Genomic DNA, 19,247 nt, shown 5'->3' with positions numbered 1-19,247 from the left:
TACTTCCGATTGCTGAAGGTACAATTTTCTACGAAATGGATGGCTTTTTGAAGTAGATTCACGTTTATGTTTTTGTATTCGAAATTGCATTCATTTCAAGTGTGTTGAACAGTACTTTATGACTTTTTTCGTCGACTTTAGGTGCTTATGTTGTTTGTGTAAGTTGAGCCACAAGTTCTATTAAATAATTCTCGAAGCTTTGTTCAAAGGTTCTTAGTTCATTGCTGCTAGTATAGACTTACAACTTTGACACAAATATCAGTTAAGTTTTGCCTTGAAGCATCTTTGTTGATGTTCTAACCACTATGAGATCATTTCCAATATGGAAGAGGCAGCAACCACATGAGCATTTTTCACAACAAGACCGGAAGTATTTTAAGCATATAGATTTGAATAATTTAAAGATATTTGTTTCCATCATTCAAGCAAAGAAATTTCATCACTGCAACATAAAAATTTGCTCATTTTGAGCATAGAATTTTCCACAACTTACACGTAAAAGTTTGGCTATATTGAGCAGGATGGTATTCACGATTTCAAATTGGAGATTTGCTTATTTTCAATTATAATTTTAATTTCAATGCCTCATTGATTCGAGTGTCCTTTGCTGTAGAAATTGACCACCAGAGGCAAAACATTCTTCAAGAAAATAGCCTCCCTTTTTTCACGAACAGCCTTCTCTCGAAACCCCACTGGTATCAAGTAGTTTTCGACCATTTTAAAGCAGGTTTTGCTATGTTTACGTCCTTTCTTTCAAAAATAAATCCCCTTTAAAGCAAACTATTTACTGACAAACCACATTAGTTTGAAATAGTTTTAAATGTTTTTAAACAAAAAACGATAATTCTGCAAACCTTTTAGCTTTACATTTTTCGAAAAATTGAGCCCTTGAAAAACCATCTATTCTTCAAAAATTAGACCGTTTACTGATAAACCGCATTGTTCTAAATAGGTTTTAGATCGTTTTGTAGAGATTTTGCTTTGGTTTGGTCAAAATTATCAGCCATCAAAAATTGATAATTTTTCAAAGCCTATAGCATTACTTTTTTCGAAAAATTGAGCCCCTGAAAAACCATCTATTTTTTAAAAATTAGACCGTTTACTGATAAACCGCATTGTTCAAAATGAGTTTGGGATCATTTTGTAAAGATTTAGCTTTGTTTTGGTCAAAAATTTCAGCCATCAAAAATTGATAATTTTCCAAAGCCTATAGCCTTACATTTTTCGAAAAATTGAGCCCCTGAAAAACCATTTATTTTTTTAAAATTAGACCGTTTACTAATAAACCGCATTGTTCAAAATGGGTTTTAGATCATTTTGTAGAGATTTAGCTTTGTTTTGGCCAAAAATTTCAGCCATAAAAAATTGATGATTTTCCAAAGCCTATAGCCTTAATTTTTTCGAAAAATTGAGCCCCTGAAAAACCATTTATTTTTTAAAAATGAAACCGTTTACTAATAAACCGCATTGTTCAAAATGGGTTTTAGATCATTTTGTTGAGATTTAGCTTTGTTTGGGTCAAAAATTTCAGCCATAAAAAATTGATGATTTTCCAAAGCCTATAGCCTTACTTTTTTTTGAATAATTGAGCCCCTAAAAAACCATCTATTTTTTAAAAATTAGACCGTTTACTGATAAACCGCATTATTCAAAATGAGTTTGGGATCATTTTGTAAAAGTTTAGCTTTGTTTTGGTCAAAATTATCAGGCATAAAAAATTGATGATTTTCCAAAGCCTATAGCCTTACTTTTTTTCGAAAAATTGAGCCCCTAAAAAACCATCTTTTTTAAAAAATTAGACCGTTTACTGATAAACCGCATTGTTCAAAATGAGTTTGGGATCATTTTGTAAAGATTTAGCTTGTTTTGGTCAAAATTATCAGGCATAAAAAATTGATGATTTTCCAAAGCCTATAGCCTTACTTTTTTTCGAAAATTGAGCCCCTAAAAAACCATCTATTTTTTAAAAATTAGACCGTTTACTGATAAACCGCATTGTTCAAAATGAGTTTGGGATCATTTTGTAGAGATTTAGCTTTGTTTTGGTCAAAATTATCAGGCATAAAAAATTGATTATTTGCAAAGCCTACAGCCTTACTTTTTTTCGAAAAGTTGAGCCCCTAAAAAACCATCTATTTTTTAAAAATGAGACTGTTTACTGATAAACCGCATTGTTCAAAATGGGTTTTAGATCATTTTGTAAAGATTTAGCTTTGTTTTGGTAAAAAATTTTAGGCATCAAAAATTCATCATTTTTCAAAGACTATAGCCTTACTTTTTTTCGAAAAATTGAGCCCCTCAAAAACCATATATTCTTTAAAAGTTAGACCGTTTACTGATGAACCGCATTGTTCAAAATGGGTTTTAGATCATTTTGTAGAGATTTAGCTTTGTTTTGGTAAAAAATTTTAGGCATAAAAAATTCATCATTTTTCAAAGACTATAGCCTTACTTTTTTTCGAAAAATTGAGCCCCTCAAAAACCATATATTCTTTAAAAGTTAGACCGTTTACTGATGAACCGCATTGTTCAAAATGGGTTTTAGATCATTTTGTAGAGATTTAGCTTTGTTTTGGTAAAACATTTTAGGCATCAAAAATTCATCATTTTTCAAAGACTATAGCCTTACTTTTTTTCGAAAAATTGAGCCCCTCAAAAACCATATATTCTTTAAAAGTTAGACCGTTTACTGATGAACCGCATTGTTCAAAATGGGTTTTAGATCATTTTGTAGAGATTTAGCTTTGTTTTGGTAAAAAATTTTAGGCATCAAAAATTCATCATTTTTCAAAGACTATAGCCTTACTTTTTTTCGAAAAATTGAGCCCCTCAAAAACCATATATTCTTTAAAAGTTAGACCGTTTACTGATAAACCGCATTGTTCAAAATGAGTTTGGGATCATTTTGTAAAGATTTAGCTTGTTTTGGTCAAAATTATCAGGCATAAAAAATTGATGATTTTGCAAAGCCTATAGCCTTACTTTTTTTCGAAAAATTGAGCCCCTAAAAAACCATCTATTTTTTAAAAATTAGACCGTTTACTGATAAACCGCATTGTTCAAAATGAGTTTGGGATCATTTTGTAGAGATTTATCTTTGTTTTGGTCAAAATTATCAGGCATAAAAAATTGATGATTTTGCAAAGCCTATAGCCTTACTTTTTTTTGAATAATTGAGCCCCTAAAAAACCATCTATTTTTTAAAAATTAGACCGTTTACTGATAAACCGCATTATTCAAAATGAGTTTGGGATCATTTTGTAGAGATTTAGCTTTGTTTTGGTCAAAATTATCAGGCATAAAGAATTGATGATTTTGCAAAGCCTATAGCCTTGCTTTTTTTTCTCGAAAAGTTGAGCCCCTGGTATATCCCATACAATTAAGAGATGAATCATAATTATATGGGATATAGTTGGATTTCTTTGTAGATATTCTGCCGAACTGAACAAATTGAAAACGTGCCCACGATAGTCTGTTATTGAACAGTCCATGTTATCAGAATACTAAATTCTATTGATTTAACGAAAAGAATACAAAGTTTAGAACTAATAACGTGAGTGTACTTTCACCATGGACCGAGGCTAGTGAGTACAGTTAGAGCATTAAAGCACAAATCAAGTGGCTCGCTCCCACAGCCGAAGAAAAACAGTTATCAAAGCTGATCACATATTGTACTGAAGAAACGAATGCAAAACCATGGCTGTTGTGCGAAAGAAAATTGTTGATACCCCAGAGCAAGAGAAAAATCAGTTCATCGAAGGCGTCAAGGTAATTCAACTCGGTAAACAGATAAATAAGTCAAAATTTTCATAGAAAAATACAAATGGCAATGGATCGCTGAGGAAACTGCAGTCTCTTGAACATATCCATGTTTTGTTTAGTTTCGTTGTTAGACATATATGCGACCACCAAAATCCCAATTTTTCACTTGATATTGCGAACATAACTGGATATCAAAATGTTGATTTTTCAGCGAGAATGGAAAATAAGAAAAGAACATTCAGCTTCCAAACTCGAAAGAGAAGGAATAGAAAGCATCTGCCGCGGGGAAAACGCATCTTTTTCGTATTTCAACAACGATAAGAAGGTAAGTAAATATCTTATTCAGTCAATTTCAATCTATATTCGACAAGATTCAACGTAAAGGTTTTATATACTTACTCAAAAGACTGAGGAATTTCTACATTCAATGGTCTCCTTGGCCATTTCCAAGTCTGAAATGACGAAAATATAAGGTGTTAAGCTTCCAATGAAGTACGAAATTACTCATGAACCTTAAGATAAACACAACAATTGACGAATGGAGGGAGACACAATTTGAGGGTTCTTGGCCATAATACTTTTCTAAATATGTGTTGCTTAACTTCTTTCAACTGATAAAATCAATAATGTATCTATCTGTTTATTATGTACCAGAAACCGTCAATTTAAATGTAAGGCTATTTCACGACATTAATGAAAAGGTTTTCTACCAAGGGAGACTTTCAAAATGGAAAAGAGCCTTTAGTCATAATATATATTGGCCTTGAGGAGAAATAGGGTATATACTGTTGAATAGGGAGGGATAGCGCTCACCCGGTTCCTGCTCCAATGTTTGTGTCACAGAATCCATGCTGGTGCGCATTTATGCTGACATTGCTTGAAATTGCTAGCTCGATTTATTTCGCCATCTTTAATTTACCTGGCAAAGTTTGTTTTGAGATGATTCTCGATGATTGATCGGTGCAAATTTTCTTCTAAGCACACACCAGTTTCAGTTTATGATCAGCGATTCCACGTGAAGTATGGCTACCATCAGAAAATAAGACGAGATGATCAAGTTCACAAGTTAGGACTCGATGTTAGATCAGAGGTACGTATCTCTTAATCAAGTTAAAGTTCACGAGTTTGAGATTTTGTGAAATGAAGTCATGAAAGTTCAGCTACAGGAAAGAATACGAAAACCATAATGCAGTTGAAATATGAAAAAACGTCTTCAGGGCTAGCAGTCGCTGATTTTCAAAATAGGAACAATGAAATGTGTCCCATTTTCTTCTCGCGTTACTTTCCATTTAATTCTAGACCTAAATTTCTGCTGCCCTCTTGATCATTTCCAAACTTCTATACTCCCAGGTTTATTTTCACTTAAATTAATAGATCGCTTTCCTTGGTCAGTAGGAATAAACGATGATATGCGAAATCATCCTTGGATAAGCGCCAGGTTTTGTGCGAAATGGAAACCAAGAAAACGTAATTCGCTTAAACAAAAATCAATAATTAAGGTAGGAAAAGTGGAAACTATTCTCTTTTAGCGTTGCTGTTACATATGCCTTGCTTTTTTCTTAACTGATAGGAAGAGCGTAAAACGGTTCCTGTTCTTTCATCCTCCGTTTATGGCAAGCGAAAGCCAATTGACAACCCAAACAGAAAGCACTACCGTATCGAGGTTGTAAGACAAGAATTTTACAGAAACGGAGGGACCAGCATACCATCGGAACATTAGATTCTGAAGACGTCATTTCCCACTGGATTATCTAGGGTTTTCTCAAGTTACTGGAATGTTTATAAATACTCTCGCTTTTTTAAATGCACATATGATATCTTCCATAAATTAGTAATATGAAATGCAAATGAACATTACCAATAATCGACTCTTTCTGTCACAATCAAACACTGAACACGCGCCACTGTCAGGGGTCCTTTTTTGTAGCGGATCACGGTATAAAGGCACCTAAGTTCGATTTTGCTGTTGACAAAAACTTGTGTTTTAAACAAGCTACGGGTAGGGAAAAATGAAATACTCGATTTAAAAAACTCTCAATTTCCAATAACTTCATTACCTTTGACCTGCAGTCATTTTCTTCCACGGATACAACTATCAGAAAATGAGCAGCATTTAGCTAGGGTTGCGATCTACGATCAGCATAAGCTTAGGAGTTAGCAGTTAGTAATAAGTCAGATAATCTTCGAACATCAGAAGTATTCTTTTCAACAGGAAAATCCCAGACAAAATAAAACTGAATGTTTAGAATCTTTTAACGGAGACTCAAAATATACTGAGATCTCTAAGTCTATTTTATGGCGGAGATTACGATTAACGAAACTAGATCGAGTAGCTTTTTATATAATAATTCTTTTGAGGCAAACACAAAGCTACATGATTATATTTTATTCTCTTGTCCCTTGTTTGTTCGTTCGTATTTGCAAAATACATCAATACCAAGAAACAACTGTCTTTCAGTACGCTAAAATTAGATGGAAGTTACCTGTGAATCAAACGGTGTGGTTTTTCGATAAAAGTTCTCTTTACATTACTTTTCTATAGAGAAAATTCTAGAAAAAATGACAAGGTTCCAACCTGCCTGGTGCAAGAGCTGGAAGTGATATGGGCTCTTATAGATGATCAATTATAACTTCGTGATCAAGCGGATTCAGCTTAAATTTGAATGCGGTTAAAGATTAACGGCATCGCTGCGAATATGGATGTTGCCAAAAATACCATTGCTAACGAATATCAGAGCTAAAAGGGAGGCTCAGGCGGCTATCAGAGCTTAAAGGGAGGCTCAGGGGGCTAACGGAGCTTAAAGGGAGGCTTAGGGGGCTATCTGATTAAAAAAGGCGCAGTTAGGCGGAAATGGGACCCCATACAACTGACCCAGCTAGTTGCATCTTTCCCCAAACAAACGATGACAAAATTGCCAACAACTTATCAGATTTATGAACCAATTCTATATCAACAGTTTTGTGACATAAGTAGGTCTAAGAGCTTGTAAAACCAAAGAAGACCATAACTCTTTAGACAACTGCAAACGTGATTCGGGCTAGCTAGCTCATACATATTGTCCAAACAACGTAAAAAAAACTCATCAAAGGAAAGGAAAATGCTTAACGAAGCTGCATCCGTACAGATGTACTTATTTACATATGTCAGAGTCCTATAGTATTCATCAACGAGTTGGCTTGATAATGGCTGTGGCAGACGAAGCATATGGAAAGAGTGTGTGGTATGCCTCTTGCTGCATCATGGCTGCTTTTATATGGTGACCTGTGAGAAAAAAACATGGCGTAGAAGGAATTAACATTTATAACCAATTATAATATAATAAAATTTCTTACTTTACCGAGAGATACTTCCTAAGTGTACTGATTAGAACTTCCTTACTTTTCTTGCTATCTATATATATGTCCACCCCAGAACTAAAAACAATCAATGCATTTATTGCTGTGTTTTAACACCTCTATTAATGGAGACCTTCAAACAAAGGAAATGACTTTGCTCTCTACTTTCTTGTTGGAAATTAAGGCCGTGTTCAAATATCCACTACAGAAATCTCCCCTACGATGATGCAATATCCAGGCAACAACTTCACTCAAAGCACCTCTTTCAGTAAGCCGAATTAATAACATCAGTTGAACCAACATAAATAGTAATATGTGTTTGCCGTCATTTAGCATTCATCTGTGAAATGCTTTTAGGGCACATTGGAATCCTAAACACTTAACAAGGGATGAATGTCGATTGCAAGCTTAGTACAACGGGAGATTATAAGACTGGGCGAACACGTTAAAACTCAAACTGTCATAAACCTACCCGCAAACCAACGTCCGTTCAGTGTTTGAATAACAGTAGCTGCAACGTCTGGTAATGCACACTTGACGAAGACTCGACCCTGAAAAGTAGGCATACCTTATGCTTAAATAAAAATGTTTCGAGGCGAATAATGAGATCCTTTGCAGTTTGCTAATATTACTGAATGGTCATTCTGCATTTCCAAAACCAATCTAAGAGGTTTCCATCTAAGAACCTTCCATGAGACTTAAACACATTTTCTGCTGAAGAATGAAAACCATCTATTTACGTTAGCAAAATATGTTCGTGGAACAATAAAAATGAAACTAGATTAGAAACATGCCATTATATAACCGATAAATATATATATAGTTAACTAATCTTTATTTTAGCTATACCGGTCACACTTTCGAAGAAAAACAAAAATTCTTCGATAATTCCATTCTAATCTAATCAATCCCTGGCCGACGTAAATTTCATCAGTAAAGCATAAAAAATAAAATGAAAACTACAAATAACGCTTGATTTACCTCTGGATCTGTACTATCAACATGGATATGCACGACAGAACCAAGTTTTGAGATTTCCTCTAAAACATCGTTTTTAATATCTTCATCCCATCCTGGCTCTGATTCCCTGCAGAAGTGAATCAGACATTTTTGCAAATAAAACATTTTTCTATCACTGTTCTCATTCTCAATGACTACATGTTTGATTATTATTTAAATGTTTAAATATTATGATATTTTTGATCTCCAACCTTTCTTTCTAAATATACACAGATTTCAGGAAATCTAGTTAACATTTACTATTCTTAACTGACATCAAAGTAACTGATGGTTGTCCCTTGATAAAACCATTGGAACACTGCAAACTGAATGTTGATGAACCCAGCCTTTTATTTGCTCTCAATTTATCAAAGTACATGCTGCTGAATGCTTCTCTACACCTCCTTTCCCACATAACTGGTGATAACTCAATCAGAGGCATTTATTAAATTCAAGTCATATTTTCGAATGGAACATTGACATTTAGCAATAATGTAATTGGAGAAAAGGAAACAGCTCTTTAATAAACCGAGTATTTAACAAGTTTACCTTTCCATAATAGCACACTGACCATTGTACAAAAACCTATGTGTAGATTAATGTGGGTGGGTGGAAATATAGAATAGATGATAGGGTAGATTATACAGTTTAGCTAGCTAGATACATGGCTGATATTGCGTACGTGAATAAAGATGTAATGAGAAGCTTACTTGGATGGGTCAAACATGTTTGAGATCATTACACACGAGCTTGGTTGAGGAACATTTTGCAGCAAAGGTGTTTGAAGAACGGCTGGTACCAATGGAGCATTTGGAACCTGCATCCCTAGAAGAAGAAATCATAACGAATGTCATTTCACGTTCAATAAATGCAAGTTTGTAGTCACAAACGAACTTTGAGAATATTATGAAGCATAATATCCTGTAGGTCTTGTGCATTCAAAATTCTGCAAAAGCCTGGATCCGATTTTCCAGCTTCATTAAAAGGTAAGACACAGCTTATTGCACTATAAAATGGGTGCTGGAATAAAACCTTTCTGTTTAATAACATGCACCAGAAGATTTTATGTTAAGAGCCTTTTTCATTGTATGTTAAGAGATATAATTTGACAATGATATTGTGTGACAGCAATTTTTGCTACAAGGCCTGCCAAAACTCCTTGGAACACGCATATTTCGCTCCATTTTTTGCCGGGTTTTCAAAAGATTAACTGCAAAAATATGTTTCAACGACAAAAACCGTTAGAGGAGGGTCACAAAAGTTTGTCTTGGCATCGCTATAACATTATTTGATGATGTAAGGGAACAGACGCACGTGAAGGTTGAAAAAGTCACAAAATTTTGGCAGTGACGTTGCGTTACTACCACACAACAGCAACAAACGTTTTGTTACTCAACGAAACTTCAATTTCATCAATGTGTTACCTACCAATTGCATGAGTAGCAGCAAGTTTCTGCATCAGCGCTGCTCTGGATGCAGCATTCATTTCAATGCCTCCCTTCTCCGTCTCTTCGTCATCTAAAAACGACATCGAGCCATCGCTTCTCTCGGTGACATTACCAACTTTCATGGGTCGACCTGCCAATTCGAAACCATTGAGCTGATCCAGAGCTCTTTTAGCAGAATCGGCTTCTCTGAATGTAACAAACCCGTAGCCTTTGGACCTTCCACTTTCAGTATCATATATGAGTTGCACGTTATCTATAGCCCCAAATGGCTCAAATATTGCCTTTAACATTGCTTCGGTGATGTTATAATGAAGAGAGCCAACATAGAGTCTGCTTGGACCACTTGGCTTTGATGCTGATAGTGCTGCAGCGGCTCTGTTTTTCTCGGCCATGGTTGGTTGTACCATGATTGGCACTCCTAGGAGTTTCTGACCAGAAAGCTTGATGGCCTGTTTTAAATAAAGAGACAATAATGGTTATTTATAATCCAAATAAAAAACATGGGCAATCGTAAAAGATAAACTGCAAATATGAGTGCAGAGATTGCAAAACTAATTTGCATGTGCAGAGAAACCTATAAAATACATCTTCAAATTGAAAATAACAACAGTCATGCTAATGGTCTACAAAGTCTTATTATCACAGGGATTTAATTGATGACGGGGAAAAATTTTCAGGAAATTATTAAATGGCTTGAAGGACTCGATAAATCACGATTATTTAAATAAGCAAAAGCCTCTATAAAGTGAAGAAGACTGTCAGTTGACGGGTGGTGAATCCAAAGATCTAAAAGACAGAAAAAACATTTTGAGAGAGGTTTCACTGTATTACTTTTAAGATGAAAGGAAAGACTATGTTTGATAGAAAAATAATGCTGAAAGAGGAAGGAATAAAGCTAAGTAGCGATGGGATAGGATGGTCATTCATTCTATGATCGTTAAAGAACATGTCCTTTAACGATCAAAGATAGGAAAAGCCATGACGACACAAGAATAACCGAGACTTTGTTTCTACAATAGTTAACTGAGTTTATCATTTACAAAAACATTTAACTAACCATTGGAATCGCCGATTTGTCAGTAAACTCAACATAACCAATTCCCTTGGATCTTCTCGAATTTCTGTCAGAGATTAATCTAACATCAAGTACTTGACCAACTTTTGAGAAAAAGTCCATTATATCTCTAATAGTGACGTTTCTAGCTAGCTGCATGATAAAAACAGTCCTTGCATCTCGTTCTTCTGGTGACACATTCTCATCTTCAATTTCTCTCTCGCGTCTATAAAAAGAAACCAGCAAATGAGAAAATTACAAATATACTCATCCTTGAATTAAACAGGGCCTTACTCTAAGAGGCTAGAGAGAAATATATTGATTCTGCAAAATTAACTGCAGGGCAAGGGCAGACACTTGGTTAAGTGTCGAGAGGGGATGCCTATTGTTTTGAATAGATTACGTCACATTTTAGAATAAATGACCATTATCCTCTAAAATGATGTCTCCCCTCTAGGTGTCCGCCACTGTTGTAGGGAATCAGAACATAAATTCGCAAAGAGAATCAGAACATAAATTCCAAAATGGTATATATTCGAGACACATCAATAGCATTCCTAACAATAATTTATTTATGAACTTGCTAAATGATAACAAGCCAGAATATTAAAGAAGAATTTATTATACATATTGTACTTACGCAGACATAAGCGAAATAACATGTGGTCCCCTGTCACCACCACCACCACCACCAGGACCACCGCCACTTCTTCGGCTTCTACAATCGATGGAGATAAATCTATTAGGTATACGTATCAAGTCAAGGAACTGCCCAACACAACAAACTGCAAAAACAATTTGCAATACAGACAAAAAAGGAATATACAAACAATATATAGAAAAAAGAAATCCAGAACAGAACACAGAATTCCCTTATTACAAAATTATTTATCAAAGAAAAGAGGTCAACGTAGAGTGATATAAACTTTTTCTAGAAGGTACTTCTTAACATCATTATTATTAATGCAAAAATGGAACCAACCTATCAGGACTCTTAGACCTTCTTCTTATTGGACTGATATCTCGTCTTTCCCTTCTTCTGTCTCTGTCCCTATCCCTTTCTCTATCCCTTTCCCTGTCTGCACCTCTGTTTCTCTCCCGATCTCGATCACTTTCCCTTTCCCTTCTCTCTCTTTCTCTATCTGGTCTTGGTGGCCTCTCTGAGCTGCGGCTTCTACAAAATTTTTATAAGCAACTAACACCATGCAACTACATCTCAAGATAGAATTAAAAATAAGTTATCCAATTTTATCATCGAGTGAGCTGTCTTTATATACACCAACAATGTTAGCAATGTCTTTATAAAAACAAAGTAAATGAGCAAGCTTCACTGACTGAAAAACTACCTAAGAATAAAAACAAAAGATACATTCCTTTATGATCTAGAAACTGTGGTTCAAAAAGATGACAATTTATAACATTCTAGCACTCCTTGGTTTACTATTAATACCTCAAATGAATAAAATTAGCAAACCTTCTCCTCCTTCGATCTGGTGACCTACTCTTTTCCCTTCTTTTTACTTTATCCCTACTTCTGCTTCGACTCCTGCTTTTCTTGCTCCTATAAAAAAAACAATTGCTTATTCCTAGGATGTTTTGTGATCACAGCAAAGTTGCGTTATTTGGGAGTTTTTAGGCTAATGCAGTTTAGATGGCGTTTAGGAAAATTGAAAGTGTTATGGAAAAGTAAAATTTAGTGAATCTCTTTGGCTGAGGTTCACTATCATGGCTCACTGTCATATTCAGCAAAAATTGGCTGGACAGAAATAAAGTGAAACACATCATATAGCACTGTTTCATTGACCAAAAGTATTTGAAAACTTTCAAAAACTAGTGTCAAAAACCATGATCTTTTGCAGTCACTGTAAACCTAATTTGAACTATTATTTGGCAAGGAATAGGCATTGAAAGTTAGAGATTGGCAAATTGAAAACACTTGTAAAAACAAAGTAAAAATAAAGACTTACTTCTTTTTCTTTGTTCTTCTTTCATTATCACTGCTACTGTCACTTTTATATCCATTTTTTGATGATGATTTCTCCTAATCATCAGGAAGATCATAATATGGTAATACCAGGAACAGGCAAAGAAAAGAAATTGGGAAAAATTTAGTGAACATGTGAACAGAATCAGCAGTTTCTACAACTGACTAAGCAAAATATTACAAGACCATCTAACAATGGCATACAAGAAACACTTTTTAACTTGGAAGTGTTCTTCGAAAAGACACCCCCATACCAAGTGACTGCAACCCGTATTAGAAAAAACTTCAAGTGCAAGAAAATCAGACTTTTCTTTTATGGCAGATTCCAAGAAACCAGTGTTTTTGTATGCCATTGGCCATAGGTAAATGAAGTGCAAAGTAAGAAATTCCAGAACATTGGTTGTCTTTAGGAAAAGGGGTATTGCTTGTTCTACTGAAAAAGTATGTTTTTTTAATTAGAAGTGGATTATAGTTCCAGAAATTGCGAAAAATCTCAGATAATGGACTTTTATCTTGCTGGAAGTTACTGAAAACATTTCAAATCATAATGTGATACTGTAACTGGAGTTGGTGGGAATTTCAACAACCAACAACATGAAATTTGTAATTTGGCACTTCATTTATGGAAGAATTTCTGCTTGTTTCTCAAGGTCCCTTTGATTACCTTCTATGTCTAAGGACATCAAGCCTCTCAGTGGTTTTTGCAGGCAGTTTGGTTTAGGTACCTAAAGAAAAATGTCAAGAAGAAAGGCTCTCCGTTCATGTCTCCAAGAATGCTTCTTCCTTCCACCATATTTGATCAAACTCCATTTAGAGATCTAGTGTGTAGGAAAGAGAGCCATTTACAACATCAGCACTGTTAACCCTTTTTGCAATTCTACATGCTTGTTAGGACAGGCATATAATTCTCCCTAATACTGTACCTTTTTTCAAGAAAAGTACAGTTTTCCAGCCTACAACACTCTGTATAAAACCGACTGTGCCAGAAAAACAAATGAAAACATTTTCATTTTAAATTTTTAAACACTGCAGTTACAAAGCTCACAAGATAAGGTACTTTGTAAATGGCTTGCCTGTTACATAAGTTGAGTAAATGTTACACATAGTCAAAAAAACAGAGAGATATACTGACAACAGAGTGCCAGGAAGGTTGTAAAATAATAACAATAAAAACCAAAAACATAATTAAAAATATTCATATCAAGAATTTTGTTTGTTAGCAAGGATGAAGTTCACTCAATAAACAACTAAGATTTCTAGTTTTGAGTTTTCCCGGCTTCTGCAAGCAAAGGAGGTAGACAAACTGGCATTCAATATATTATAGAAAAACTGCAGATATGAGCACTATTAATAGTATTTGGGTTTATTCTTACCATGGTGGAAACCATATAGTAGAATCTATCCATGTCAAGGGCCAACAATGAAAATTGAGACTACACATCCATAACATAGGTGATGTGTTACTTTATGATTAGAAAAAGAAATCTTTATTGAAATAATATTGAAATAACTTGAATGTATGTTGACCTTCCCTTGCATTCACTTTATTATTTTCTTCTGGTTGTATAAAAATCAATTAGTTCACAAAAATATTGATGTCCTCTCTGATATTTGTTCATGTTTGTAGATCTTGCAATATACAGTAGAAAATTGTTTGATTTAATAGGATGCTTCATTATTTTTAATTTTTGTGAGCAACATTATATGAATAAAAGCCCAGAAGCAACAGATAATAAATATATACCCCATTTTCACATTACAGAACAATGCCAGTTAACATGTCTTCCAAGCATTCTGCTTAAAGAATATGCTTTATGTAACGCTAGTAGAAAATCATTTTTTGTGTGTTTACCAACTGTATAATATACTGATATGTATTGTCAACAGATAGGTTGATTGTGACATCTTAATGACTTCATAATTTCACCAAAATGGTTGTCAAAACTCTTTTTAATGAAAAAAAAATGATAATCAAACTTTATGCTCAATTGGCATAGTTCTTTCATATCAATAAGAAATATATCTATATCTACAAATTAATAAGAAGTATTATTTGATGTTCAAAACCATAGATTTGATGACACTATTCAGCAAAGTTAAAATCCGTTTCAAGGTGTTTCACATTATAAAATAACCATGCTACATTTACCATATACTCATATAAATCATAGATATATACTAACTCAAACTTTTGGAAAGGATGGATCAACGTTCTGCAAAGGATGCTCCATTGTTACTGTCATCTGGAGTTTGCAGAAATGAGCATTTCAGCCAATTTTCCAGGCTTGTATACAACTGATAATATTATTGACACACAAAATCAATACTACCACACTGCATGTTGAAAAGAATACCAAAATATTTTACAATTTATAGGCTGAGTACAAAATATTCTGTTGTAAAAAGTTATACAATTCAAAAATTTTAAATAATCACCTTCTTTTTGTATGGGGCTTCAAGCATTGCCTCAATATCAAGATCTTCTGCCATGATCCTGAGAGATATCTATAGAAATCAACAGAAAATATCCCAATTACGTCAATTAAAGGTTAAGACACTGGTCACAGAAAGCTTCACACTTGGCAAAAACACAAATTGAAAAGAGGATAGAAGCAGCCTTAATGGGAAAGTTAATGGGAAGTCAAGGAGCTCTTTATATCCAAGACTGTCCTGATTTTGCTTCACATTTTTGTATTTCTTTTCATTCCAGAAAAGAAATGGAGGACTTTTTCTTTAATAACTGTCATTTTTCTTAGGGGTGCAGCGCCGCGCTGATCACAGATCCAAGGGTCCGTGGTTTTAGTCCCTGGCATGACCAAACTTTCACCCAGAGTGAGGAGAGTCACCAGCTCTCTGTAATTCCACTTCAAATCGAGAGGAAGGACCAGGACACTGCTAGTTAAGCATAAGCTTCTCAGTGTGCTAAAAACTACCTTTGGATGTTAGGTAGAAACAAATACAAATATATACATATTTTATTCAAGATATACTGAACATTTGGCAGAAGATACATCAGAGCTTTTTATATATCTTATTGAAATAAACCCCGGCCTTTAGAGCTATTTTATGATGATGTCTCATGCTAAATTTCCATTCTCTTTTGAACCTGAGGCAAACTGCAAAATGAGGCAAACTTGACTGAATTTGAAAACTGAAGCTGGATTTGACTGAAAGAAAAATTGCCCCCCATGAAATTTTCATATAATCCTTTTTAATGGGCAGTATAGAAATTATCACATCAAAACATATATCCTGTGGGATCACAAAAATGAAACCTAATCCACATGCTATGTCATCTTCGTCCAGTTTATAAAGTATGTAACCAACCTTGTTTCTGTTATTATAATCACTGTTATGTTTTTAATTATACCTTTTTGCAGGCCTTTTTATGTAGAAATTTTTGCAAGGGCCACAAACTGCCTGGGTGGTTTAGCTTATGAGGGTGATCGCCTGTTTAACATTATATATTTTTCAAATGAAGTCCTGCAGGACCAAAGGGGGAATTAGGGTAGTATCTTACCATGACTGCCTGACCTTTGATTTTGTAAATGTTCGACTATCAGCAGCAAATAGGCAACATATTTGATGTAATGATTTATAATGTCAAAAATTAGGATATGACGCTTTATTTTCACTTGACCCTTCATTCAGTAATATTGTATATAACTTTTAGGGATGGGGAAAAAAGAAAATATATTAATTTTGATAGTAAAGTAAAAAAATTTGAGAAAACTTGAAATAAATCAAAACCACCATCTAGAAGTTCGATTTTCTAAATTTTTTCTTCAGTGTATGTATCACATCAGATTCCTTCTAGGTTGAAAAATTTCCTCCCTCATCTCCCTGATTGCGTTATCTATGTTTTCAGATTCTCTTTGAGCTTCAAGACAAAGTCTCTCTCTCAGAGGCTCCTCTATAACAGTCCTACGTTTTTCCTCCAAAGAAATATCAATAGCTCTTTTTATTTTAGCATTTCTTTTTATCACTGTCCAGTTCTAACCATTATCGCTTATTATCAATAATTGTTCTTCCCACTTATGAGTAACCAATGTTTGATGTGGGGGTCATCAAGGTTTACAGAACAATGGACGGAGCAATGGGATTCTACATACACATTTGCTGGACACAGATTTTCTTGAAAATGATGCACAGGATACAGAATTTTTATAAAATTTTAAGGATTTGTGGAATTCTTCACCTGTTGTCTTGTAAAAACATCTTTCAATATAGGTCTTATCAACAACTTAAAGGTGCAGAATTTTTACTAAAATGACCGGAACGGCAAATTTCTACCCCACTGGTGGCCCCACTTCGATAGCAATCGTTCTAAAAAACATTCTGCCAAAAGGCCTCAAGGGAAATCCTAGATGATGCAATGAGAAGATGTGAACACAACAATAGTGACATTTGTTACAAACTTTCTCTAAGTGTTATCTTTTTCTTGCGGAATTTCACGAGGGCTGGTCAATAGCCCACATCATTCATTTGGCAAGGGGGATGGCAAGGGTGAAACGAAAAGGCCTGACCTTTTGCTAATGGCCCAAGCGAGACAAGTACATAATTTTTTCTTTGGTTGTTTATATCACAGAATTATATACTGTAGTATTCTTCTTCTGCAGTATACAAAAAAACTGAATTGTCCTCATACCATTCAAACCTCTATTATTTGAATTAGCAAGTATCAAATCAATTTGAATTGAGATCAGATTTTGTCTTTTAAGATACTTCTTATACCCCATCTACAAGGAGCAAAAACAGGGCTGTGATTGTGAAAAAGAAAGATTATGTAGAGTCCAATTTTTGATGTCGCTCCAAATTCAAATTCCTGTAAGCAAAATAAACTTTGGGCTGCTCAATATATAAATGTTTTGTTATTTTTGTTATTTTATTACACTTTAAACAAACATTAGGCTTGCCAAAAAACAAGAACAAGGTAAGAACATATCCAGCCTCAGATGGAAAATTTGAAGAAAAACAGTGTCTACAAATTTTCTCTCATATCAACAAAAGAGAGGAGATCTTATCATGTAATCAACCACATACTAAATTTCGCACAAACATCAACAAGTTCTCAAACTTTCCAAGAGCTGCAATGCTGTGAAACTCTGCACCTGTCTACACTAGAGTCCATTAGCAGTTTTCAAGAGCTCGTTTGTTCAAATGCAGCTAACTAACAGGCAGAAAATTATTTTTTTTAACCATCAATAAACTCATTTGCAAAAAGAATTGTTTAAAATAGTGTATTATCATTAATTGCAACTAACCATAACGAAGTAATAAGAAAACATATATGTAATAACCAAAGTTGTCTGCTGTACTCCAAAACATCTATACATAGTTACTAAAAATGTCATGCAAATAAAGCTGCTATTTAGAGGTCTCTTAGAAACAATATATGTCAATATCTAAAGATAGGGAAATTGATGTTTAAATAAGAAAACAGCATTAAGGACACCAGGCCCTCGAGTTATCAAAAAAAATGGTCTGGCCACAGCCCCAAAATGATTTGGTTCTAACAAACAAAGAATGAAGCCCTTTTCCTAATGGAGTATAAAATCCCCAGGTTTGACTGTAAAGTTACGAGATATTGCAACATTGTTTTTTTCTATGAAAATCCTCTAGAAAAATTCAGTTTAAAGGAATGTTTCCACAAATAAAACTGGTTGGTCAGTTTTATTATTGGTTTTCACAACTTTTGGTGGGTTTTTTACATGTAGTTAAATTTAAAAATGCGTAGACTTAAACTGAAACTGTTTAAATTGTATGAACTTGAATCTCAATGTCATCCGATGCCGACTTTACTGACGTTACACAAATATAAACATTGTCGAAAAAAGTCAAAATATTAAATGATTATTCTTAGCGAGAATACTCGATAAACGCAAAGAAATGGTTACCAGTTGACTATGAAATGTTATGAAACAAAATTTAAACTGATACCAGCCACCAGTACCAATAAAATGCAGTGGAAGGGCTGGCCTAGCTAAATCTGTTTGTTTGCCAAGAAGAAAGAAAAGTACAACTCCTAAGCTGAAAGACAATTCCTTATACATTCTAGATCAGATAGAAAATAAAAAATAGTACTTTATAATACCTGAAGCACGTTTCCCTTGCTAAAAATGTTCAAAGTATTTTCCTTCCACACTATGGCGGGATCATCAGTATCTTTCAGATAGATGTCGCGAGGTTTCTGCTTCGTGTTCTTCGCTGCGTCTGCGCACATCTCGCTCCAGACCCCAATGTCCAGGCCTTCTGCTCCTTCTCAGCAGCTTCAATCTTTTTTACATCAGTGGTGGCCCGGAGCCGCATAAAATGGACAAAACGTAGCAGTTCTGTACATCAACTTCAAGTTAAACAAAATGGGTATTGATTTATTATCGTCGAGAACACGTATTGGTTCGTTCACTCATTCTAATCAAAGAACACACTCAGCCGATGATTTGCAAGAAACAAGATCACATCTTCCTATTACAACTAGTAAGAAGCACAACGCTATTTTTCTTATCGCCTTAATTTTGCCACTTATATATACATATTTCTGATCTATTTATCCGATTATTATTTGCATGGATAACGAACTCAACCCCGGCCCTTCTATCTGTGACAACCTCAACAGTCAACAAAGACACTATGACTATGTGAACTCTCTCCGTCGCACCGAAAT

General features: G+C 34.5%; 2 protein-coding genes across 2 annotated transcripts; one reads left to right on the top strand and one right to left on the bottom strand.

Moving 5' to 3' along the window:
- The first annotated feature begins 3,651 nt into the window (after positions 1-3,651).
- On the top strand, positions 3,652-5,482 carry LOC135690933 (cilia- and flagella-associated protein 90). Its single transcript, XM_065208629.2, has 4 exons — positions 3,652-3,768; positions 3,974-4,087; positions 4,742-4,852; positions 5,333-5,482. Exons 1-4 carry the CDS (start codon positions 3,697-3,699, stop codon positions 5,480-5,482), a joined length of 447 nt encoding a protein of 148 aa, XP_065064701.2. The 5' UTR covers positions 3,652-3,696.
- Positions 5,483-5,988: 506 nt separating this feature from the next.
- On the bottom strand, positions 5,989-18,828 carry LOC148960386 (RNA-binding protein 39-like). Its single transcript, XM_089116144.1, has 12 exons — positions 18,678-18,828; positions 15,020-15,088; positions 12,567-12,640; positions 12,074-12,160; positions 11,582-11,773; positions 11,240-11,317; positions 10,603-10,825; positions 9,526-9,994; positions 8,808-8,922; positions 8,080-8,185; positions 7,571-7,649; positions 5,989-7,024 (listed from the first exon to the last, which is right to left on the bottom strand). Exons 1-12 carry the CDS (start codon positions 18,804-18,806, stop codon positions 6,927-6,929), a joined length of 1,719 nt encoding a protein of 572 aa, XP_088972270.1. The 5' UTR covers positions 18,807-18,828; the 3' UTR covers positions 5,989-6,926.
- Positions 18,829-19,247: the final 419 nt, after the last annotated feature.

This window comes from Rhopilema esculentum, chromosome 4 (genome assembly GCF_057945365.1).
Source record: "Rhopilema esculentum isolate cy_ngs chromosome 4, ASM5794536v1, whole genome shotgun sequence".
NCBI classification, from domain to species: Eukaryota; Metazoa; Cnidaria; class Scyphozoa; order Rhizostomeae; family Rhizostomatidae; genus Rhopilema; species Rhopilema esculentum.
The sequence above is the reverse complement of the archived record's forward strand: the minus strand, read 5'-3'. Positions and strand labels throughout refer to the sequence as shown.